Source organism: Bufo bufo, chromosome 4 (genome assembly GCF_905171765.1).
Source record: "Bufo bufo chromosome 4, aBufBuf1.1, whole genome shotgun sequence".
NCBI classification, from domain to species: Eukaryota; Metazoa; Chordata; class Amphibia; order Anura; family Bufonidae; genus Bufo; species Bufo bufo.
The window spans coordinates 595,482,321-595,507,536 of NC_053392.1; the positions used below are offsets into that span (position 1 = coordinate 595,482,321).

At 44.0% G+C, this 25,216-nt stretch overlaps 2 protein-coding genes across 16 annotated transcripts in view; one reads left to right on the forward strand and one right to left on the reverse strand.

The window, feature by feature from the left end:
- LOC120999536 (zinc finger protein OZF-like) overlaps positions 1–25,216 on the reverse strand; it is a 2,085,412-nt gene that overhangs the window by 22,325 nt on the left and 2,037,871 nt on the right. The window lies entirely within an intron of this gene.
- On the forward strand, positions 98–24,282 carry LOC120999542 (oocyte zinc finger protein XlCOF7.1-like). Of its 4 annotated transcripts, none has more exons than XM_040430508.1 (7): positions 98–153; positions 3,801–3,950; positions 4,064–4,234; positions 4,317–4,440; positions 4,522–4,616; positions 7,475–7,553; positions 23,371–24,282. In XM_040430508.1, the coding sequence occupies exons 2-7, from the start codon at positions 3,873–3,875 to the stop codon at positions 24,207–24,209; spliced, it is 1,386 nt and encodes a 461-aa protein (XP_040286442.1). In that variant the 5' UTR covers positions 98–153; positions 3,801–3,872; the 3' UTR covers positions 24,210–24,282. The 4 variants fall into 4 exon arrangements, with proteins under 4 accessions (XP_040286442.1, XP_040286441.1, XP_040286443.1 ...); XM_040430507.1 differs by lacking the exon at positions 98–153 and adding an exon at positions 180–294; XM_040430509.1 differs by lacking the exon at positions 98–153 and adding an exon at positions 180–294 and having other exon boundaries at positions 4,362–4,440.

Genomic DNA, 25,216 nt, shown 5'->3' on the forward strand with positions numbered 1-25,216 from the left:
CTCCTCCCACGGAGGATCACGTGGTCGTGACATCACGAAAGGTCTTTTTAGCCTCCTCCAACTAGAAAAAGCCTCTAAATGTATGGGCTGCTGGGAGGTATAAGGTCACGTGACGCGGGAACGTGAAATACGCGGTGAAAAATAGCTCTTTAGGTAAGTGTCCTGTGTGCTGGGCTGCGGGGCGTCCTCTCCATGTTCTGTGCGGTCTCCTGTGCGGGTCAGGTTTACAGTCAGGGAGGTTTTGGTGGAGAACATTAGGCCATAGAAGCCCATACATTGTGTTTGGAGGAGCAGGTAAGTGTCATTAACCCCTTCACTACCAGCTGTCTGCTCTAGAGGTACTGCCTGGTCACTATTCACATCAGGAGGCGGATAAAGGGTTTCTCCGAGCACAGACCTCCCAGGAGTATTCCCTCTATGCTGTACAATGACTTTTATACCGCAGCCGTCATCTATCTGCTGTATGGCGGTATTATTTCTGTACGGTGACCATATTTTGGCTGGGGACAGGACGGTTTGCAGCACTGTGCACGTTGAGGACACGGGCAGCGCCGGCTCCAGGGAGCGGTGAAGGGAAAGCGCATAGTCACCGCTCCCTGGGGCCTCCTTGTCCGCTAATGCCGGGGTCACATCGTTTCATTTTTCATTCTTTTGATCCGTCTGAGGAACAGGGAAATAAATTAGAATAACGGATCCTGTATTTTGAGCATCCGTTATGCTCAGTTACGCACATTTTGCATCCGTTTTAGATGTTTGTCTGAGATCCGTTATTTTAGACTGGGAGAAAAGAAAAAAGGGTCTCGTACAAAAACGGCTAAGGCTACTTTCACACTAGCGTTCGGAGCGGATCGGATCCGCTCCTATAATGCAGACGTTTGCATCCGTTCAGAACGGATGCGTCTGCATTATTACTTAGAAAATTTTCGAAGTCAGAAAGTTGTCTGAGCGGATCCGTTCAGACTTTACATTGAAAGTCAATGGGGAACGGATCCGCTTGAAGATTGAGCCATATAGTGTCATCTTCAAACGGATCCGCCCCCATTGACTTACATTGTAAGTGTGGACGGATCCGCTCACCTCCGCACGGCCAGGCGGACACCCGAACGCTGCAAGCAGCGTTCAGGTGTCCGCTCACTGAGCGGAGCGGAGGCTGAACGCTGGCAGGCGGATGCATTCTCGGTGGATCCGCCTCCACTGAGAATGCATTAGGGCCAGACGGATGCGTTCGGGACCGCTCGTGAGCCCCTTCAAACGGAGCTCACGAGCGGACACCCGAACGCTAGTGTGAAAGTAGCCTAAAAGGGATGCAAACTGAGCATAACCGATGCTCAAAATACAGGATCCGTTCTGACAGATCAGAAGACGAGATGGTGACGCGAGCTCGGCCTAGGCCGTACTGAGCAGGGCCGGGACAAGGTACTTTGGTGTCCTCGGCAGCGCAGACAGACTGTGCCCCCTCCCCCTCCTCTCTCTCCAAATCTATTCACACCGGCCCTACTCTCTCTAATAATGGGATTTAAAGGCCTTTTAGAAGACGCAGTCACAGTGCACCCGGTGTAAATCCACGTGACGTCTCCACAGACTTCACTTTTCTCCTCTTCTTCATTTGGTCCAGACCGGGGATGCGGCCCTTCAACTGTTGCAAAACTACAACTCCCAACATGCCCTGATAGGTCTAGGCCGCCTGGGAATGTTGCAGGTTAGTCATCCCTGGTCCAGACCACCATGCACAGACAACTTCAGGTCAGGGATGTGCAGCCCCTTCTGCTATATAAGAAGACACCAGGATAGGGCTGCAGTAAACAATTTTTTTAGTAATAGAGTATTCTATCGATTATTATTTTTTTTTCTACGATTAATTGAGTAATCTAATAAGTAAAAATGAATTAATCGACTGTTTTCCTTTATAAAAACTCATAAGACCCCCTTCCATTAGTCCCCAACACCCTTCGTTCCCCACTGAGCGATGAGCCCAAGTGCATCGTCCCCCCCCCCCCCCCCAGTGCCATCAGCTCTCCCACCAAGTGCATAAATCACTGCGAAAGGTGCACCACAATAATATGCAACGGAGGTATGTGGGAGCTTGGCTGCGAGTTGGATCTCAGCACCTTTCAGACCGTGTTCACACACCATAGGTAGTGGTAGGACCCATGCCACACTGAGATTCCTTGACGGTGGTGCAAAGGGCTCCAATGTGTTCCTGACTGGAATACAGTGGCTAAAGTCTCAGTTTTTAACATCATCTTGAGGGATTAGCCAGTATTGTCATTGTGGTGCACCTTTTGCAGTGATTTATGTATTTTTATATTTTCATCCACACATTATTCCATCTTGTGTAGGATGCTCTTGTGGTACATGTGGTTCGCTGCCAACATCCTCCATTGTATGTATTTTTTGCTGGGGATTGCCGTTAGCAGCACATCACATGCGGTGGGATTGCTCCCCCGGTTATAAACACGCTACAGTGTTTGGGGTTTTTGAGCATTTCCTCCCATTTAGGCCACTTTTTTTCAGTTATTTTGCTCTCCCACCCCGGTGCCGTCGGCGCTCTCCCACCGGAAAGGTGAGTATTCCAAGAGCAGTGGGAGACCTCGGTGCGGGAGTAATAGCAAGCGCTTCACTCCGCTCCGTGGTCACATGACAAACGAATCTTCGATGTAAAAAATTTGCATCGATGATTTTTTTGTCTAATTACTCAGAGGTTACACCTCTGTCTTCACTCTCCGTCCATCCCCACCCTCTGTAGCAAAGAACCCCCCCCCCCCCTCATCCACCTGCCCCTTTAACATGCCCCTCTTGTAGATTCTACCGATACTGTGCCCTCTGCTGCCCTGTATGCCCACATTACTGTACTGACAGTGCTACCTTCTGCCCCCCAATTACTGTACTGCCAAAATAAATGAGCCAAAGGACACGGATACAGTACTAGAAAATGATGGACCTCAAACTTAACAGACGTATTGACAGATTCCCCCCCCCCCCCCCCTCAACTTGATAATACCGGAGACTTAAGTAAATAAAAAAATCCTGGTTGGACTTTTCCCAGTAGTAAAATAAATTGCACTGAGCGGTCCTGAGGGGGAATCAGCTGAAAGCGGCATGACGACAGAAATGACTTGGACACGAATGGGCAGCAAAGTGGGCATGAGTGTGATTTAAAGGGTTAAATGACTTTGGGCCGCTGATCTCACACGGCCAGCAGACGGGGGGTGACGCCCCGCATCATTCAGCTGAGTTCAGCCTGGCCCGAACTGGTTATGGGCACAAGAAGTGGCATCAAACCGGGCTGACAGACACATTTCACTGATTTGAACAAGAATGTTATTTTTAAAGTTCTTACGTCCAGAACCTGGTCGGGCACAAGAACTTTACAAATACTAGTTGTTGAGGAGGGTAATTTTAATAGCTCGAAGACCATCTGTATTTGGGTTTAATTCTTGTGATTCCAACTGATAGGACGAGGGCAGTCTGAGCTCTAGATCTATGAAGTGATCTACTAGATTACAGCTTTAAGCCTCATTCACACGTCATTGTTCCACGTCAGAGGCATCACTGGCCACCTTTTCACGGACTTGAGCATGGATGTGTGAATGAGGCCTTATACTGGCATTACTGCTGTGACCTGTAGTTGTCTATAGTGGTAATATGAAGGTGTGACAGGCTTTTGGCCTGAAACATGGAGGAACTGCCTGGATACACTTTATTATCTCCTCCAGTGTTTCCTCTTCTTATCTCCAATAATTGTATTTTACATGGGATTTTCTATGATTTTTACATCGGTTCATCTTCTTTCCATTCAGGTTCCTACAATATAGGATCTGCTCTGTGGATATCTCCTGTAGAAGATCATTCTCCTGACTGACCCATCAAGGATGGATAGAAACAGTGACAAGATGGCAGAGAGTATAATAAATCTCACCCTGGAGATCCTCTTCCAGATTACTGGAGAGGTGAGAGATTCTGTTGATGTCACATTGCATCATCTTCTCTGTTACTAACAGATGGACATGACTGGAGAGGTGAGGGACATTTCATATTTATTACTGTGTCTCTCCATAACTAGGAATACACAGTAGTGAAGAAGATCTCTAGTGAGGACCCTGTAGCTGAAGGACGGGGAAGAACCCTAAGCCCAATTTCCTGGCCAACACCTCACATCCCGATACATGAGAAAGTTCATAGAGAGAAGATCCTAGAACTCACCAACAAGATCATTGAGCTTCTGACTGGAGAGGTGACATAGCTGGGAATTCCGGGACATTATACCGTAGTGCTATAAAGCTATCTGGGTGATGACTGTATAATTGTGTTGTCAGGTTCGTATAAGATGTCAGGATGTCGCTATCTATTTCTCCATGCAGGAGTGGAAGTATTTAGAAGAAAACAAAGATCTGTACCAGGACGTCAAGAAGGAGGACCACCGGCCCCTCAAGTCTAGAAGTAATAAACCTGACTAAATACACACAACTTCTCATTATTTATATGTAAGGAATGAATTCAGTCACTCTGTTTTTCCTACAGTTAAAGAAGAGAGAACAACGCCGGAAAGATGTCCCAGTCCTCTTCTTCCACAGGATGATTCAAAAGAACATCACAATGTTCCACAGGATGATCAGGTAAATGGAGATAAGGTCTCATGAAAGGTTCCCTATGATCTGTAGAAGTGCTGTGAAGATCTTGTGTTCAGTCTTGTTTTCTTCAATAGTATTACATGTGTTATCCTTGTATAATGAGATGGTAGGATTACAGCTAACTATAATGATTATATATACTATATATTATATATACTGTGCTCAAAAAAATAAAAGGGAACACAAAAATAACACATCCTAGATCTGAATTAATTTAAAATTCTTCTAAAATACTTTGTTCTTTACATAGTTGAATGTGCTGACAACAAAAATAAAAAAATGGAAATCAAATTTTTCAACCCATGGAGGTCTGGATTTAGAGTCACACTCAAAATTAAAGTGGAAAAACACACTACAGGCTGATCCAACTTTGATGTAATGTCCTTAAAACAAGTCAAAATGAGGCTCAGTAGTGTGTGTGGCCTCCTCGTGCCTGTATGACCTCCCTACAACGCCTGTGCATGCTCCTGATGAGGTGGCGGACGGTCTCCTGAGGGATCTCCTCCCAGACCTGGTCTAAAGCATCTGCCAACTCCTGGACAGTCTGTGGTGCAACGTGACGTTGGTGGATAGAGCGAGACATGATGTCCCAGATGTGCTCAATTGGATTCAGGTCTGGGGAACGGGCGGGCCAGTCCATAGCATCAATGCCTTCGTCCTGCAGGAACTGCTGACACACTCCAGCCACATGAGGTCTAGCATTGTCTTGCATTAGGAGGAACCCAGGGCCAACCGCACCAGCATATGGTCTCACAAGGGGTCTGAGGATCTCATCTCGGTACCTAATGGCAGTCAGGCTACCTCTGGCGAGCACATGGAGGGCTGTGCGGCCCTCCAAAGAAATACCACCCCACACCATTACTGACCCAATTCCAAACCGGTCATGCTGGATGATGTTGCAGGCAGCAGAACGTTCTCCACGGCGTCTCCAGACTCTGTCACGTCTGTCACATGTGCTCAGTGTGAACCTGCTTTCATCTGTGAAGAGCACAGGGCGCCATTGGTGAATTTGCCAATCTTGATGTTCTCTGGCAAATGCCAAACGTCCTGCACGGTGTTGGGCTGTAAGCACAACCCCCATCTGTGGACGTCGGGCCCTCATGGAGTCTGTTTCTGACCGTTTGAGCACACATGCACATTTGTGGCCTGCTGGAGGTCATTTTGCAGGGCTCTGGCAGTGCTCCTCCTGTTCCTCCTTGCACAAAGGCGGAGGTAGCGGTCCTGCTGCTGGGTTGTTGCCCTCCTACGGCCTCCTCCACGTCTCCTGATGTACTGGCCTGTCTCCTGGTAGCGCCTCCATGCTCTGGATACTACGCTGACAGACACAGCAAACCTTCTTGCCACAGCTCGCATTAATGTGCCACCCTGGATAAGCTGCACTACCTGAGCCACTTGTGTGGGTTGTAGACTCCGTCTCATGCTACCACTAGAGTGAAAGCACCGCCAGCATTCAAAAGTGACCAAAACATCAGCCAGGAAGCATAGGAACTGAGAAGTGGTCGGTGGTCACCACCTGCAGAACCACTCCTTTATTGGGGGTGTCTTGCTAATTGCCTATAATTTCCACCTGTTGTCTATCCTATTTGCACAACAGCATGTGAAATTGATTGTCACTCAGTGTTGCTTCCTAAGTGGACAGTTTGATTTCCCAGAAGTGTGATTGACTTGGAGTTACATTGTGTTGTTTAAGTGTTCCCTTTATTTTTTTGAGGTGTGTGTGTGTGTGTGTGTGTGTGTGTGTATGTGTGTGTATATATATATATATATATATATATATATATATATATATATATATATATATATATATATATAATTTAGAGACCACGGCACTCGATGTATTTCAAGGTTAAATTCATTTATTTATTGTCCATCCCAAGTAGGATCTTTTATAATTGCAAATGGCCAACGTTTCGGTCCACTAGGACCTTGATCACGGCCTTAATGCAGGAGATCGGGGGCATCGGGGGCATCGGGAGGCCGTGATCAAGGTCCTAGTGGACCGAAACGTGGATCTTCTCAAAGTTATCTCGCTGTAGAGACTGCTGGCTGGGATAAGGAACCAACAGGCTGGATTTATACAGGATACCTGCAGATATTCGTAGCAGATGTGGATCCACTGTATATTTTGAACAGATGTGTCCCCTCTTCAGTTATGTGGATGCTGATGCAGGGGAACCACCAGGCTGGTACCTCTTGAAGTAGTCTCCGTACAACTGACTGCTGACCCACGGAGGTCAGGAGACAGCGTTGTGGAGCACCAAGGGATCGGGCAGAACCAAAGGCAGGGACAGGTTCAATGTCCTGGCAGGCAACTCGGGGTCAGAACAGAGATCAGGTAAGAGTCAGGTCAGCCAAGAAAGGGTCAGATCCAGAAGTCAAGCTGAAGTCTGTACACAGAACAGGCAAGTAAGGTAATGGCACACCCTTACTTGAAACTCGTGTAGTAGAACCTATTGCTCAAGTGTCTGTCCATGGCTGGGAGAAATTAGGGTGCTCTTGATGGCCTTTAAGAGCCAGAAAGAGTGTGTGCATGACCTTTGGCCAGTAAGTGCCAATGTCAGCAGGGTGCAGGCTTCAGCTTTTGTGGGGGGACAGCATTATTCCAGCAGCCGGGACAAATGGGAAGGGAGAGAGGGATGCCAGTGGGACCCGGCCATTTGTGTTATGGAGTAGGGGAGTCAGACAGCAGGCATGGCCACCAGCAGGAAGGAGATGAGCTGTAGGCACAGACTTCTGCCATAACAGATGACTGCTGTCATTTCATCACTGGTTATCATAATATTAATGATATTTTCCGGTTACATAAAACATTCCACATGACTTTTACAATATTTGTTTCACAGTTTTTCAGTCCAATTAAAGATCTGAAAATTATTAAGGTTGAAGAGGCAGATATGGACTTTGCCACAGATAACCACCCAGGTGAGTAGTAACCACTACATAAAGCAGAGAAGACTCACAGATTCTGCTCCTTCACTGGCTACTGATGACTCCTTGTATAGTCAGGTAGTGGTGGCAGTTTGGGGGTCACATATTGTACTTTCTGACAGGTTTTCCTTTATTAGCACACAATGGTTACCGATACCAGGTGTCCCACACTATTGATCAGAAGGTTGGGGTTATCACCCATTCTTCTAAGGCCTCATGCACACGAGCGTTATGTTTTTTGCGGTCCGCAAATTGCGAATCCGCAGAACACGGAAGCCGCCAGTGTGCCTTCCGCAATTTTCAGAACGGAACAGGTGGCCCGTTGTAGAAATGCCTATTCTTGTCCGCAAAATGGACAAGAATAGGACATGTTGTTTTGTTTTGTTTTTTGCGGGGCCACGGAACGGAGCAACGGATGCGGACAGCACACGGAGTGAAGTAGATGGGTCCGCACCTGAGCCGCCAAAACTGCGACTCGGATGTGGACCAAAACAACGGCCGTGTGCATGAGGCCTAACTTCTATGAACCCTCTTTCCGTAGTACTTAGAGGCTTTACTGATGCTTCTGAATTTTTGGGAAAAGGAAAAGCCTTATGGTAGAGCCGAAATAAAAAGAGCCACCAATGAACAGTAGCAGCTGCCTGTCTGACCATAAAGATTTCACAATGTTCTGCCCTAAAGAAGTAATCATAGGAGGACAAATCCCCAGTGGTCAGTGACAGCTTGCCGGCCATTCTGCTCACCCCTTCCTGCTAAAGACTTCAACCCTATCCACCACCCTGCCCTTGGATCCGCAAAACATGGATACCGGCCGTATTCAGCATTTTGTGGAATGGAATTGCCGACCCCTAACAGAACAGTCCTATCCTTGTCTGTAATGCGGACAAGAATAGTACATGTTCTATAACTTTGTAGACTGCACGGAATGGACAGTACTACATGTGCTTTTCGCATCTTTTGCGGCCCCATTGAAGTGACTGGGTCCGCATACGACCCATAAAAAAATGCAGATCTGATGCGGACTCAAACCACAGTCATGTGCATGAGCCCTAACTGTGGATTTGCATGAAAACTTAAATTTGATTATTTCAATGAAAATGTTTTATAGCTGTCTGTGTATATCAAAGTGCGACCTTATTATTGTTCTTGAGGATCCCTGCACAAGGCGGACAAATGAATTATGGATAACTTATAAATTGGTATATATGATTTCACAGATTATATAAAAACAATGCGCTATATTATCAGAAGATAATTACATGTCCAACAATTACAGTCATGTGCAAATGAATTGGGACATGAAAATGAATGTCATTGCTTCTCCTTGAGATGGCCATTGTATTTTCCAAGCTTTTTACCATCTGGTGTAGAGATGGATATCGCTCTTTGAAAGCGCTGCAAAATAATTACTGTCAACAAAAAACAAAAACGCATAGATTGGTTGTTGTGGAGGAATTGAGTGTTTCAAGAATGTGAAACTGGATGAGTCCAATAGAAAATTTCAGGAAAGGATGCTGTGGAGGAAACGGGAAATCTCCATGTAATAATGCTCTAATGGGAAGAATAAGCGTCATCAATGCTCAAAAAACAAGCGGAAGGACATTCCTTGGGGTCAATGTCCGTGACAACTTGTCAAGAACCAAGAAGCGCATGTCTTTGGCAAAGAAACATCAAGAATGTACTCTTAAGGGTTGGAAAATGTGATTTTTACATTTTATGACGAAACTCACTTTGACGTGCTAGAACATAGATTAGTTTGACATTCTCTTGAAGATCCTCTTCACCCAATAACTCCTATACAGGTATCTGGAATTTGCTGCATGGGAACCACTTGGCCGCTACTTGGAGTAGTCTTTGTTTGACTGATAGCTGACCCACTGGTGTTCAACACTGAGGGATCAGTCTGAGATCAGGGGAGGCAGAGTGCGAACCCGTTAAACAGTCCAAAGTGAGGAACATGTAATATAGTGTCAATATCTGGGAAATGGCAGAACTCTGTACACAGGTAGACAAATTCAGCACACCTTTGCAGGAACTATCAAGGTAGATAACCTATTGCTCACGCACCCTTTCTTTAGAGGGGTACACAAAGGTGACCAACCATTGGCTGGTGTGAATTAGTGTGCGCATGCTGGCCCTTTAAGAGCTGGTTGGTTGTGCGCACCTGAGGTGCAAGGGGATGGCAGCAGGCAAGTAACCCCCACCTTCTGCTCTCTCTTTGGTCCAGGCAGTTGCAGGAATTTTTTCAACGGAGCAGAAGTATCAATGTTCTCAAAGTGTTCCCAAGACCTCTCCTCCACACAAAAACCTTTCCAGTCTATTAGAAAGTTTTACCTCTAACATTCATAATGTTTAGAATACTTCGTACACCCTTTCTGTACCGACAGGAGAAGCAGGAGCAGACCTTCTGGAATACTGATTGAAAACAACTGGTTTGAGGAGTGAAACATGCAAGGTTAGGAATACGTAACCTGGCAGGAAGGCATAACTTCTAACAAACCTGATTCAATTATTTCAACACCTCAAAAGGACCAATGAAGTGAGGTGCCAACTTAATTCTGATGTTTCTTGAGGGAAGCAGATATCGAGGTGGAGTCCTGTGATCAGCAAACCTCCTTATGTGAGTAGAGGCCTGTTAGTAGGGATGTTTTTGGTTCTTACCAGATCTAGGTGAAGTTGCTGACCAACTGCTGGAACTCCAGAGGAGACGGGTAACAAAAGAGTAACCCTTAATGCACAGCCATAAACTATGAAGAAAGGAGTATTACCGGAAGACTCACTAGAATGGTGATTGTAAAAATAAAAAAAAACTCCACCCACCAAAGAGAGCAAAGTAGGCTACCTCAATTATCATGATGTGCAGACATAAAGTTTTGCAGATAGTTGACCAGAATCTGATTGACATTCTCCACCTGAAGATTGGACCGTGGATAATAGGCTGAGGAAAAGTCCAGTTTGATTTCCATTAGCTTGCAGATGGCTCTCCAAAACTTAGAGGTGAACTGTACTCCTATTGTGAGACCAGGTAGAGGCACAAAGTCAGCCATTTTCGAGAATAGATCAACCACCACCCAGATTAGCATGTGGCCAGGGGAAGAAGGCAGGTTGATGATAAAATCCATGGAGATATGCTGCCACAGGACCTCTGGCAGCGGAAGGAGTCCTGCAGTTTTTTTTTTTTTTTTTTTTCTCTGATACCTGTCCTGGGCACAGGTATCGAAGATGGGAACAAAGTCTCGAACATCTTTAGAAACAGTAGGCTAACAGTAATGTTGAGAAATCAAAGTAATAGTCTAACGAAAAACAGTGTGACAAGCAACTTTGCAACGATGTACTCAGAGTAGGACCTGTTTTTTCTCTTGGCCAAAGGGACCAATGTCTTGTTAGGCGATTTTCTTTAATCTGTACAGGAGCAACTGGGATAATGCAGGCAGGATCTATGATGTGCTTGGGGGTCCTCCACCTGATCCTTAGCGTCAAAGGAGTTCAATAGGAATTGTGAGTTGGACGAAAATGCAGAATGCAATTGAAGCGAACTAACACCATCTCATGTGTTAAAAGTTGTCTACCATTCAACACCTTCTTGAGTCTGGAACAAATTAGAAGATCAACAGAGATTTAGTTTAGTGAAAATTCTGGCTCCACTGAGCTGATAAAAGGGTTTAGGGATCAGCAGCAGAGGATGTACATGGTCAAAGACTCATCCTTCTTGACAAAGAAGGAACCTGCACCTGCTGGGTGAAGAGTATTTCCAAAACCCCTTTCCAGGTTTTCTTTTACATATGTTGGCTTGAGTCTAGGTAAAGACAACAGATGTGGCCATATGGTGGAGTAGTTCCTGGCGCAAGGCCGATGGGACAGTCATAAGAACAAGGTAATTGCAGGGTCTCTTTCATGTTGAATAGATCTGTGTAGCTGATGTTTGCTGGAAGTAGGCCTTCAAGACTCTAAGGGTCTTAAGAAGCATGGGCAGGCTGTACATAAACCAAAAAGCGATAGTGACACAGGATCCCAATGTAGAATTTACACCAAACTCAATGGCACTCCAAGCAAAAGAGGACTGGTAGATACAAGCAGAATATAGTGTTATCTTCTCTGTGAAGTATTCCCAGTTAAAGTTCTATGGGCACAATGAGGTACTGTGTGGATTCTGGGAGTGCCATCCCATTGAAAGATGTCACCACCAAAGATTTCTCCAGGCACACTGTGGTTATGCAATGCCGAATCACCAAGGCCTAATGCAGGGAGTTCCCCGCAGAGTCTAGCAAGGCCTGCACAGAAAAGAGTTTCATCGTAACACATAAGATACAGAAAGATTTAACTTTGGTGAGATCTTGTTAACCCAGGGTCATCTCTCCATTTGACCCTAGGCCCTGGAGTTTCCTGCCTTGAGGCAACAGTTACACACTAAGTGTCTTTTGGCATCACAATATGTGCGCAAATCCTCTGTGTACTTGTCTCTCCTCCACAGATTATCCAGTCCTATCCAACTGCATTGGCTTGAGATGCAGGATTCATAAGCATGGGGTACTGTAATGTAGGTGTCAATTTAGGATTTCTCCTTTCGCGTGCCAATGTCTTGAAGTGCTCTCTGAAATGGAGATAAATTTGAATGGTAATCAAGTCTTCCAAGGTGGATGGGACATCATGACATACAAGTTTGGTCTTTTTTTGCGACCTGAGACCCTCCCAGAAAGTTGACAACAAAGCCTCATTGTTCCAACATAATTCTAAGGTTACGGTACGGAATTGTATGGCATACTGCCTGACTGTGAGTTTCCGTGGTTAGAGGTGCGGAAGTGAAGAGGCTGTTGAAGTGGTACGACCAGTTTTCTTAAAGACCTTGCAGAAGGTAGCCAGGAATTCCTGTAGGTTGCTGTTCAGGGGGTCACTGTGCTCCCAGGGGTGAGTGGCCCAGGTGAATGCTTTACTGGACAAGAGAGAAACCGGGAAGGCTATTTTGGGCAACTCGATAGGTAATGGGTAGGCCAAAGTGGAAGATGCAAAGACTTAGGAAGCCTCGGCCACTTGTAGAAAGCGGCAGATGCAGACTGGAGCTGCCGGAGGCAGGCAGAGTTTGTGCATATCCGAGAAACTAATCCGAGGTCAGGACACACTGCAGAGTATCAAAGTCGTTAAACAGGTAAAGGCTACGTGTATAGGCAGACTGTCAAATAAAATAGCACATCTTCACTGGTTAACTAGACAACTTGGAAACTAAGCTCAGGCAAGGAGTGCGGGCAGTTCATCATTTATAGCAAAAGCTGTTAACAATTAGAAGCAGCCATGAAACTAAACAGAGAGCAAGGAGAGGTAGAGAGTGGTAGCAATTCAGTGAATAACGTTCCTAATAGAAGTAGCGGGATGGCAATGGACATGGGCTGCTGATGCAACTGAATTGATGCCTAAGAAGTTGAAGCAACTAATAAAGGAGGACATATTCTGTGCTAAAACTTGAAATTCCAATTTGTACAGTTACTCTCGTCTATTATCCTTCTTGGTCCAATTCGTTTGCACAGTATTATAACTATAGGAAAGGATTTATCCTGAAAGATTTATTGGTACACGATTGTCTGAAACTCTATCGAAAGCGATTAGTAGATGGTGGCTGGAACAACCTATTGACTTTTATAGATGTGGAAGATTTAATGCTTGTGATTTTATATCTTGCGTCAAAAAACTGCTTATAAATGCATTGGATTAAAAGACTTTTGTGATCAGGCAGTTTATTAACTGCAACATTAAAGGAATTACAGTATCTGTGTGGCCATGTGGAGCTGAGAGTAATGATATGTTAGGGAGACCATACAAGAACTATGTCGTAGAGACTTCAACATATTAACACAATAAATACAGGGGGGGAAATATTCGTTGGCAAGACACATTAGATAGTACCCTCATAAAGTTCACAAGCTCTCAATTTCTGGAGACTTTTGTTGATTTAACCTAGACCCCAGAAAAGGGAATTTGGATATTTTATTATTATTCTATAAAATGAAGCCAGCTGGATCAATCGGGTGCATTGAGCTCAGGAGGTTGAGTGAGGGCTTCTCTTTTACTCACTTCATGGGACACCAATTATGATTTGGATTCATACATTTTTATATTCGTACAGTGGGGAAAATAAGTATTTAATACGCTGGCGATTTTGCAAGTTTCGGCACCTACAAAGAATGGAGAGGTCTGTAATTTTTATCGTAGGTACACTTCAACTGTGAGAGACAGAATCTAAAAAAAAAAAAGAGAAAATCACATTGTATAATTTAATATGCATTTTATTGCCCTCCTACTCTGCGCTCATTACCTGTATTAATTGCACCTGTTTGAGCTTGTTACCTGTATAAAAGACACCTGTCTACACAATCAATCACACTCCCAACGTCTCCACCATGGCCAAGACCAAACAGCTGTCTAAGGACACCAGGGACAAAATTGTAGACCTGCACAAGGCTGGGATGGGCTATAGGTCAATAGGCAAGCAGCCTGCTGAGAAGGCAACAACTGTTAGCACAATTATTAGAAAATGGAAGAAACACAAGATGACTGTCAATCTTCCTCAGTCTGGGGCTCCATGCAAGATCTCACCTCATGGGGTAAGGATGATTGAGAGGTCAGGAATCCAACCATAACTACACTGGAGGACCTGTTCAATGACCTGAAGAGAGCTGGGACCACAGTCTCAAAGATTACTATTAGTAACGCACTACGCCATCATGAATTAAAATCTTGCAGGGCAATCAAGGTCCCCCTGCTCACACCAGCACATGTCCAGGCCCCTTTGAAGTTCGCGAACGACCATCTGTATGTTCACGAGGAGGCATGAGAGATGATCATGTGGTCAGTTGAGACAAATATACAGTCGTGGCCAAAAGTTTTGAGAATTACATAAATATTGGAAATTGGAAAAGTTGCTGCTTAAATTTTTATAATAGCAATTTGCATATACTCCAGAATGTTATGAAGAGTGATCAGATGAATTGCATAGACCTTCTTTGCCATGAAAATTAACTTAATCCCAAAAAAAACTTTCCACTGCATTTTATTGCTGTTATTAAAGGACCTGCTGAGATCATTTCAGTAATCGTCTTGTTAACTCAGGTGAGAATGTTGACGAGTACAAGGCTGGAGATCATTATGTCAGGCTGATTGGGTTAAAATGGCAGACTTGACATGTTAAAAGGAGGGTGATGCTTGAAATCATTGTTCTTCCATTGTTAACCATGGTGACCTGCAAAGAAACGCGTGCAGACATCATTGCGTTGCATAAAAATGGCTTCACAGGCAAGGATATTGTGGCTACTAAGATTGCACCTCAATCAACAATTTATAGGATCATCAAGAACTTCAAGGAAAGAGGTTCAATTCTTGTTAAGAAGGCTTCAGGGCGTCCAAGAAAGTCCAGCAAGTGCCAGGATCGTCTCCTAAAGAGGATTCAGCTGCGAGATCGGAGTGCCACCAGTGCAGAGCTTGCTCAGGAATGGCAGCAGGCAGGTGTGAGCGCATCTGCACGCACAGTGAGGCGAAGACTTTTGGAAGATGGCCTGGTGTCAAGAAGGGCAGCAAAGAAGCCACTTCTCTCCAAAAAAAAATATTAGGGACAGATTGATCTTCTGCAGAAAGTATGGTGAATGGACTGCTGAGGACTGGGGCAAAGTCATATTCTCCGATGAAGCCTCTTTCCGATTGTTTGGGGCATCTGGAAAAAGGCTTGTCCGGAGAAGAAAAGGTGAGCACTACCATCAGTCCTGTGTCATGCCAACAGTAAAGCATCCTGAGACCATTCATGTGTAGGGTTGCTTCTCATCCAAGGGAGTGGGCTCACTCACAATTTTGCCCAAAAACACAGCCATGAATAAAGAATGGTACCAAAACACCCTCCAACAGCAACTTCTTCCAACAATCCAACAACAGTTTGGTGAAGAACAATGTATTTTCCAGCATGATGGAGCACCGTGCCATAAGGCAAAAGTGATAACTAAGTGGCTCGGGGACCAAAACGTTGACATTTTGGGTCCATGGCCCGGAAACTCCTCAGATCTTAATCCCATTGAGAACTTGTGGTCAATCCTTAAGAGGCGGGTGGACAAACAAAAACCCACTAATTCTGACAAACTCCAAGAAGTGATTATGAAAGAATGGGTTGCTATCAGTCAGGAATTGGCCCAGAAGTTGATTGAGCGCATGCCCAGTCGAATTGCAGAGGTCCTGAAAAAGAAGGGCCAACATTGCAAATACTGACTCTTTGCATAAATGTCATGTAATTGTCGATAAAAGCCTTTGAAACATATGAAGTGCGTGTAATTATATTTCACTACATCACAGAAACCACTGAAACAAAGATCTAAAAGCAGTTTAGCAGCAAACTTCTTGAAAACAAATATTTGTGTCATTCTCAAAACTTTTGGCCACGACTGTAGAACCTTTTTATGTCAACTCCACTCGCCGTGTTTGGAGGAAGAAGGAGTACAACCCCAAGAACACCGTCCCAACAGTGAAGCATGGGTGGAAACATCATACTTCGGTGGTGCTTTTCTGCAAAGGGGACAGGTCGACTGCCCAATATTGAAGATGGGTTGTGGCTGGGTCTTCCAGCATAGCAATGACCTGAAACACACAGCCAGGGCAACTAAGGAGTAGCTCAGTAAGCAGCATTTAAAATTTCCTGGAGTGGCCTAGCTTGTCTCCAGACCTGAACCCAATCGAAATTCTTTGGAGGGAGCTGAAAGTCAATGTAGCCCAGCAACAGGCCCGAAACCTGAAAGATCTGGAGATAATCTGTATAGAGGAGTGCGCCAAAATCCCTACTGCAGTGTGTGCAAACGTGGTCAACTACAGTAAACGTCTGACCAAATATTCAGTTCGGTTTTTCTGGTGTGTCAAATATTTAATTAATAAAATAAATACAAATTAATTCAAAAATCATACAATGTGATTTTTCAGGATTTTTTTTTCTTCTTAGATTCTGTCTCACAGTTGAAGTGTACCTACGATAAAAATTACAGACCTCTCCATACTTTGTAGGTGGAAAAAACTTGCGAAATCACTAGTGTATCAAATACTTACTGTATTTTTCTCTTTTTAGAAGACGCGCTCTCCCCCCAAAGTGAGGGGGGGGGAAGAAAGTCAGTGTGTCTTATAAAGCGAAGGTGACGCAAAGCAGGATGGCCGTTTACTATTGAAGTAGCTCAGGAGCTCTCACTAACCGCTCCTGAGCCTGCGATTAAACTGTTCAGTGAAGGCTAACTTCTGCCGCCATCCCGCGCACTATTGAAGGAGCTCTGTGATTAAACCGTTGGGCTGGTGTCAGCAGTTAGCATTTAGTGATGCTGCCAGCCCGCGCCTCCTTTTCATGTCCCGAATTATTTAAGGAGCTTCACACACAGGGAAACGCAGTGCAGGGGGAGACTATTAGCTGACCCCACTCCAAGCCGTGCTCATCGCTGATGGCTTCAACAGGAGGATTTACCCCCCCCCGTCACCAAGGACCAGCCATGGGTGAGCGCCATGTTACATGGGGGAGGCTGACGGATGACATGTGAGGATAGAGGAGAGAATCGCCTTCTCCTCTGCGCTGTACCCTGGCCGTTCGCCTGATTGGTGGGGAGTGCGGCGGGGAACTGCTCCTGCTCCCCCCGCCGTACCAGCTCTGCTCCTGCTGTGTGCAGCGGTTTTGTGGCCCTGTGTTGTCTGATACCTAAAGTCCCTGGGTGAGTGCATGTGTCAAATATGACTAACTCCCCTCATCCATAGGAATCCATGTACTGCAGTATATTGGTGGATTCCTATGGATGAGGGGGGTTATAGTTATATTTAATATAAACACTGTCCATGGACTGATCTGTAATTGGCATGTGTTTATATTAAATATGACTATATGGATGAGCAGGGTTATAGTCTTATTACATGCCAATTGCTGAACAGTACCTGGATAGTGGTTATTATTTAATGTGACTATAACTCCCCTCATCCTTAAGAATACACCAATTCTTTAGGATGATGGAGGTTATAATCACATAACAGTGCGTCATCCACAGATCCCCTCCATAACTGTGCGTCATCCACAGATCCCCTCCATAACTGTGCGTCATCCACAGACCACCATTAGTTCAAAACCCACCAAAAGCAAACCTTTTTGGTTCAAAATATTTTTTTTCTAACAATCTTTTCTTTACTTCCCGCCATCTATGCAAATGTACATAGGAGTCATATCTTACATCTCTCAGCCGAGAAGAGTCCTATCTTCCCGGAGTCAAGCTCCTCGGCCCCTCTTCAGAAACGCCTCATATCGATGTAATCTCGCGTATGCGCATTATTCTTATCATTGAAAACGAGGTTGCGTCGCTGTGAAGCAGGAACTAACACGCCGCTATCTACTATCTCTGGGGGACCGGATAGTTGGGAACATTTCAGCACGTTGTGGCAGAAAGGGCAATTGCGCATGTGCGCGGTTTCAGACGCGATTTTTGAGTGAAGATGCAGAATATTGGCTGTCAAAGTCTAGGGGGAGGGAAATAGGCGCTGATGGTGTGAGGAGAAGGAATTAATTATGCTAATGAGCATAACGGCGGGAAAGCTTTAGGGGGCGATATAAACCCCTTTCACACGAGCGAGTTTTCCGCGCGGATGCGTTGCGGGAGGTGAACGCATTGCATCCGCACGGAATCCTGACCCATTCATTTTTATGGGGCTGTTCACATGAGCAGTGATTTTCACGCATCACTTGTGCGTTGCGTGAAAATCGCAGCATGCTCCTCTTTGTGCGTTTTTCACGCAACGCAGGCCCCATAGAAATTAATGGGGTTGTGTGAAAATCGCAAGCAAGTGCGGATGCGGTGCAATTTTCACGCACAGTTGCTAGGAGACGATCGGGATGGGGACCCGATCATTATTATTTTCCCTTATAAAATGGTTATAAGGGAAAATAATAGCATTCTGAATACAGAATGCATAGTAAAACAGCGCTGGAGGGGTTAAAAAATAAAAAATAATTTAACTCTCCTTAATCCACTTGATCGCGACACCTTCAAGGACCTTTGATGACGTCACTCCGGTGAATCACCATGGTAAAAGATCATGTGACGTACCATGTGATGACCGGAGTGACGTCATCAAAGGTCCTTTACCTATAATTAATGCTCACCACAGGTCCTATTCAGTAAAGGGGACAGAAGGAGATGCCGGGCCGCGATCAATTGGACTAAGGTGAGTTAAATGATTTTTTTTATTGATTTTTTTTAACCCCTCCAGCGCTATTTTACTATGCATTCTGTATTCAGAATGCTATTATTTTCCCTTATAACCATGTTCTAAGGGAAAATAATACAATCTACAGAACACCGATCCCAAGCCCGAACTTCTGTGAAGAAGTTCGGGTTTGGGTACCAAACATGCAGATTTTTCTCACGCGAGTGCAAAACGCATTACAATGTTTTGCACCCGCACATTTTCCCGCAACGCCTGTGTGAAAGGGGCCTTAGGATATGGGGTCCAGAGAAGGTTATGGATGGATCGCTGGAAACTCTCATGGTAGACAAGATTTTAAGGTACCTTTTAGTTTAATATGTAAAAACAGGGTGACTGGTTCCCTTTAAATAACAAATATGAGGAGAACAGCACAACGTAATAACAATTCTGGAACATCTATTCTTATGGCTCTAGGTTGTGCCATCCATTTATTATTTCTACTAGAAGTTATGAATAATTGCCAGCAGTCTGCAGTAAGGGTACAGAGGGGAGGTAACCAGTTGGGGGGGGGGGGTGTACCAGCACAGTCTGAAAATGGCAGCACTGATTGGATAGAGTGAGTCTCTGCAGGTGCATCCCCCCCAAACTGGTAACCTCCCCTCTGTACCCTTACTGAAAGCTAATAGCAATTCATTCAGAACTCCTTGCAGGAATAATGAAGGCATGGCATAGCATAGAGCCATTAGACTAGAGGATCCAGAGTTGTTATTACATGGGGAATGCATGAAGACAAACATGTCAGGAGCGGTGACAGGTCCTCTTTAATGTAAAGTGAATGCAGTGAGGAACCAAATGCAGGGTGTAAAGGGGTCCTGCCCCCAGACATCCCTGCAACCTCTCCTATTCACATCCTAGGACTGACTGCTTGCAGCCATTTAACTAGTTCCCAAAGCACACCTTCAAAAGGATTTTCCAAGATTGAAGTACTGATGACCTCTCCTCTCGATAGGTCACAGCGCCATACAATCTATAGCACCTGTGCTTAGCCTTGCAGCTCAGCTCCATTCACTTCTTTGGGGCTCAGCTGCGCCTAGGCCATGTGACCAATGAATGTTACGTGACTGGTCTAGGGAAAGCAGCGAGAAGGCTGCGGCGCTACTGTGAGCGCTGGTGCCTTCTCGAATAGCTGATTGGCGGAGGTCCTGGGTGTCGGACCCTCACAGATCCAGTATTTAAGTCTACAGAAAACTCCTTTAATCTAACTCGGTTAAACAGTAACATCATGTTAAATATGGAACAGGTGCTGATCTTATAATAGAATCATAAGAAGTCCTCTGCGGTGCCAAACAGGACATACCGTAGCATCACTTTCACCACTTATTACTGCTCCATATTTACTGATTACACCAGATGATTAAAGATTATACTGTATTTGGGAATGCAGTGGGTTTGTGTATGTATGTAGTAATGTGTAAAAGGTATATACTGCATGTATACAGTATATGGGGCACGTTTATTAAGACCAGCGTATGAGATGCCAGTCTCAATAGGCCGTATACCTGGCGCCGGCTTCTTCATAACTTCAGCGGATCCAATGTTGCTTCTAAATTTAAAGGGTTTCTGTCACCCCACAAAACTCTTTTTTTTTTTTTTTTTGGATAGTTAGATTCCTTATAGGGCGATATAGGAGAATATAATAGTCTTACTTACTTTCATGCGGCCGATTCTTTATAAAACGAAGTTTTATAATATGTAAATGAGGGCTCTACCAGCAAGTAGGGCGTCTACTTGCTGGTAGCCGTAGCAGCAATCCGCCCCCTCGCCGTGTTGATTGACAGGGCCAGCCGTGATCTCCTCCTCCGGCCGGCCCTGTCAGTAATTCAAAAATCGCGCGCCTCTGGTCATTCGGCGCAGGCGCTCTGAGATGAGGAGGCTCGTCTCCTCAGTGCGCCTGCGCCGATGACATCACCGAAAGAGAAGACGTCATCGGCGCAGGCGCACTGAGGGAGTGCTGAGGAGACGAGCCTCCTCATCTCAGAGCGCCTGCGCCGAATGACCAGAGGCGCGCGATTTTTGAATTACTGACAGGGCCGGCCGGAGGAGGAGATCACGGCTGGCCCTGTCAATCAACATGGCGAGGGGGCGGATTTCTGCTGCGGCTACCAGCAAGTAGACGCCCTACTTGCTGGTAGAGCCCTCATTTACATATTATAAAACTTCGTTTTATAAAGAATCGGCCGCATGAAAGTAAGTAAGACTATTATATTCTCCTATATCGCCCTATAAGGAATCTAACTATCCCAAAAAAAAAAAAAGAGTTTTGTGGGGTGACAGAAACCCTTTAAGACCACTTCCTTGCTTTCTTACATTTAGACCATTTTCTATGCCTAACCTAGGTGTAGAAAGTGGTAAGTGACAAGTCTTCTAATTTAGGCCTATTTCTGTTTAATAAATTACCCCCATTGTGTGTCTTGCCTATGTAGTATGTATTCTATGTGTTTTGATGCATCTTTGTATGTGTGAGTAAACCTTTTATTATAGAGGCTGGGTTCATATTATGATTTATGTTTTTAGTGTGTACATTGGGACAACTGCTGATGTCAATGTGTCCACAGGGTTTTATTAGCCAGACAGAGGACCAGTATAGTATGCGTTTAGTCTACATCTGGCTTCTATACATCAGTATTCCATACAACAATATACAGTAAAAAAAAAAGTTAAATGCCACTGTAGTATCTGTCATAGACCTCTGTTCAATGTATACAGGTGAAGCTCCAAAAATTAGAATATCATGCAAAGTTCATTTATTTCAGTAATGCAACTTAAAAGGTGAAACTAATATATGAGATAGACTCATTACATGCAAAGCGAGATATTTCAAGCCTTTATTTGTTATAATTTGGATGATTATGGCTTACGGCTTATGAAACCCCAAAGTCACAATTTTGAGGTCCCCTTTGCTCAGGGGGTATGGATTAATTAGCTGACTAGAGTGTGATACTTTGAGCCTAGAATACTGAACCTTTTCACAAAATTCTAATTTTAAGCTGCATTAATGCAATTCCTTTTTAATTTGCATTACTGAAATAAATGGACTTTTGCACGATATTCAAATTTTTCGAGTTTCACCTGGACGTATGATTAATAGGAAGAAAAAACATCCAGCTCCACGTCCATGAGGACCAAAATTGTCATATGGTCTGAAACGCGTTGACGAAACTATCCTGAATGAAGAGCTTTAACCGCATCAATAAAAAGTGTTTCCTGCTTAGACGTGGAGCTGGATGTTTTTTCTTCCAATATTTGTTCAACTGCAACCAGGTGCGGTATCCTTGCTCGTCTAGCAGAGGAAGAGGTGAGAGCTGCCTTTACCAATATTGTTTATATGATTAATAGAGCCCATAAATGTGATATGAACAGAGCATTATATGTACAGTACATGCCGGTATTATTTATATGTATGTAGTATATGAGCAATAATATATTTACTACATCTGTGAGATAGATAGAAGGTGGGCTTTCAGTATGAATTCTTTGGCAGGCTCAGTCCGACACTGGTTACACTTCTTCCAAAAAGTTTCTTTGTACATGACCACACTGCTCCTCTCCTCTGGAGTACTCTGTGCTACAGTGCATGTATTCAGTGTGTGTGTGAGACGGACACCACCTAATAGCACTGACTCACAGATCCCTTCATGATTCTCCACTAAGTATTTCACTAGAAAAGAGAAGTGATCAACACCCTGAAATGTGAACCTAATGAAGATGCTGTCTTCAGCACAAGAGTGGAAAATACAAGTGAACAGCTAGGTGACCTAACATCATCTACTGGTCTACTGTTATCAATAATTTAAATTGCTCTATGCTTTTTAAGTCTGTATAAACTTGTTTTAATAAATATAAGTGTTAAAGAGGACCTTTCACCAGGATACATGTATTGAAATAGTTAATTACCTTACAGTGCGGCCCCCAGTGATGTCTTTCCGCTTATTTTTTATTTTTTTTTCCAAAGGACCCCCCCCCTTTCGTTTGTTGTGGTCCACGTTTGTCTTGGCGCTTCATATGCTAATGAGGCGATTCAGTTCAACTAGGCGTGGACTTGAATTTGTCCTGGGCACGGTTATCTTCTCCCCGCTCTTAGCCAGGGAGAAGGAGCTCAAGTTCTCGTGAGAACTTGAGCTTTTACACATCCCGAGCCGCGCGCCATCTTGGAGTCCTCAGCGGAGAGCATCGCGGCGGCATAGGCAGCAGCAGCATCCGCCGGGGACTCCAAGATGGCGCACGGCTCGGGATGTGTAAAAGCTCAAGCTCTCGCGAGAACTTGAGCTCCTTCTCCCTGGCTAGGAGCGGGGTGCTCTGATTGGATGGGCTCGCAGCCAGGGAGAAGCTAGTTGAACCGAATCGCCTCATTAGCATATGAGGCGCCAAAACAAACCAGAAAAAAAAAAAAAGCGGAAAGAAATCACTGGGGGCCGCACTGTAAGGTAATATAACTATTTCAATACATGTATCCTGGTGAAAGGTCCTCTTTAAGGTTATAGTATATAAAAATAATCAGATTTGTCCTTGGCAGTTCAGTTTTCTGAGAGCTCAGAGGAACAACTCATATCTTCATATTTTAAAACAGATGATTGTGGTGTCATAGAAGATGCATATGAAGAGCATGTCATTATCTCAGATGGGTCCTCATCATCTGATCCTTTGGATGGAGTCAGATCTCCTGATTCATCAAAGACCGTAAAGAAAAATAAAAGTCCTAGAAGAAGTGTTAAAAAAACTCAAACGGGGGAGAAGACTTTTTCATGCTCAGAATGTGGGAAACGTTTTAACCGCAAATCTATTCTTGTTACACATAAGAGAATTCACACAGGTGAGAGGCCATTTTCATGTTCAGAATGTAACAAAAGTTTTAATCGCAAATCGGTTCTTCTTATACATGAGAGAATTCACACAGGGGCAAAGCCATTTTCATGCTCAAAATGTGAAAAACGTTTTAACCGTATGTCAGATCTTATTGTACATGAGAAAATTCACACAGGGGAGAAGCCATTTCCATGCTCGGAATGTGGGAAATGTTTTAACCATAAATCAGATCTTGTTAAACATCAGCGAATTCACACAGGGGAGATGCCATTTTCATGTTCAGAATGTGACAAACGTTTCAGCTATAAAGCACATCTTGCTAAACATGAGATAATGCACACAATGGAGAAGCCATTTTCATGTTCAGAATGTGGGAAGTGTTTTAAACGTAAATCACATCTTGTTATGCATGAGAAAATTCACACAGGGGAAAAGTCCTTTTCATGTTCTGAATGTGGAAAATGTTTTCACCGTAAATCGCATCTTGTTAGACATGAGCTAATTCATACAGGTGAGAAGATATATTCATGCTCAGACTGTGGGAAAGGTTTTAACCGTAAATCGCATCTTCTTGACCATCAGAAAAATCACACAGGCTTGTAGCCATTTTCATTTTCAGAATGTGGGAAATGTTAGTTGAGTCAAGTCTTATCACACATCTGACAATTCACACAGGAAAAATATTTTAAACCCTTAAGGACCCTGCCATTTTTTGCAAATCCGAAGTGTCACTTTTATGTGGTGATAACTTTTTAAAACGCTTTCACTTATCCAAGCCATTCTGAGATTGTTTTCTCATCACATATTGTACTTCATGACAGTGGTAAATTTGAGTCAAAATATTTCATTTTTATTTATAAAAAAAAATACTAAATTTAGAAAAATTAGCCATTTTCAAAATTTCAATTTCTCTGCTTTTAAAACACATAGTGATACCTCCTAAAATAGTTATTACTTTACATTTCCCATGTCTACTTCATGTTTGGATCATTTTGTAAATGACATTTTTCTTTTTTTGGGAAGTTAAAAGGCTTAGAAGTTTAGAAGGAAAATCTTGAAATTTTTCAGAATTTCTAAAACCTACTTTTTAAGGACCAGTTTAGGTCTGAAGTCACTTTGTGAGTGTTACATAATAGAAACCACCCATAAATGGCCCCATTTTAGAAACTACACCCCTCAAGGTATTCAAAACTGATTTTACAAACTTTCTTAACCCTTTAGGTGTTCCACAAGAATTAAAGGAAAATGTAGATGAAATTTCAGAATTTCACTTTTTTGCAGTACCAAAGCAAGGGTTGACAGCCAACCAAAACTCAATATTTATACCCCTGATTCTGTAGTTTACAGAAACGCCCCATATGTGGTCGTAAACTGCTTTTCGGGCACACGGCATTGCGCAGAAGGAAAGGAATGCCATTTGGTTTTTGGAGGGCAGATTTCATTGGGATAATTTTAAGCTGCCATGTCACATTTAAAGATCCCCTGATGCACCCCTAGATTAGAAACTCCAAAAAAATTACCTCATTTTGGAAACTACGGGATAAGGTGGCAGTTTTGTTGGTACTATTTTAGGGTACATATGATTTTTGGTTGCTCTATTACACTTTTTG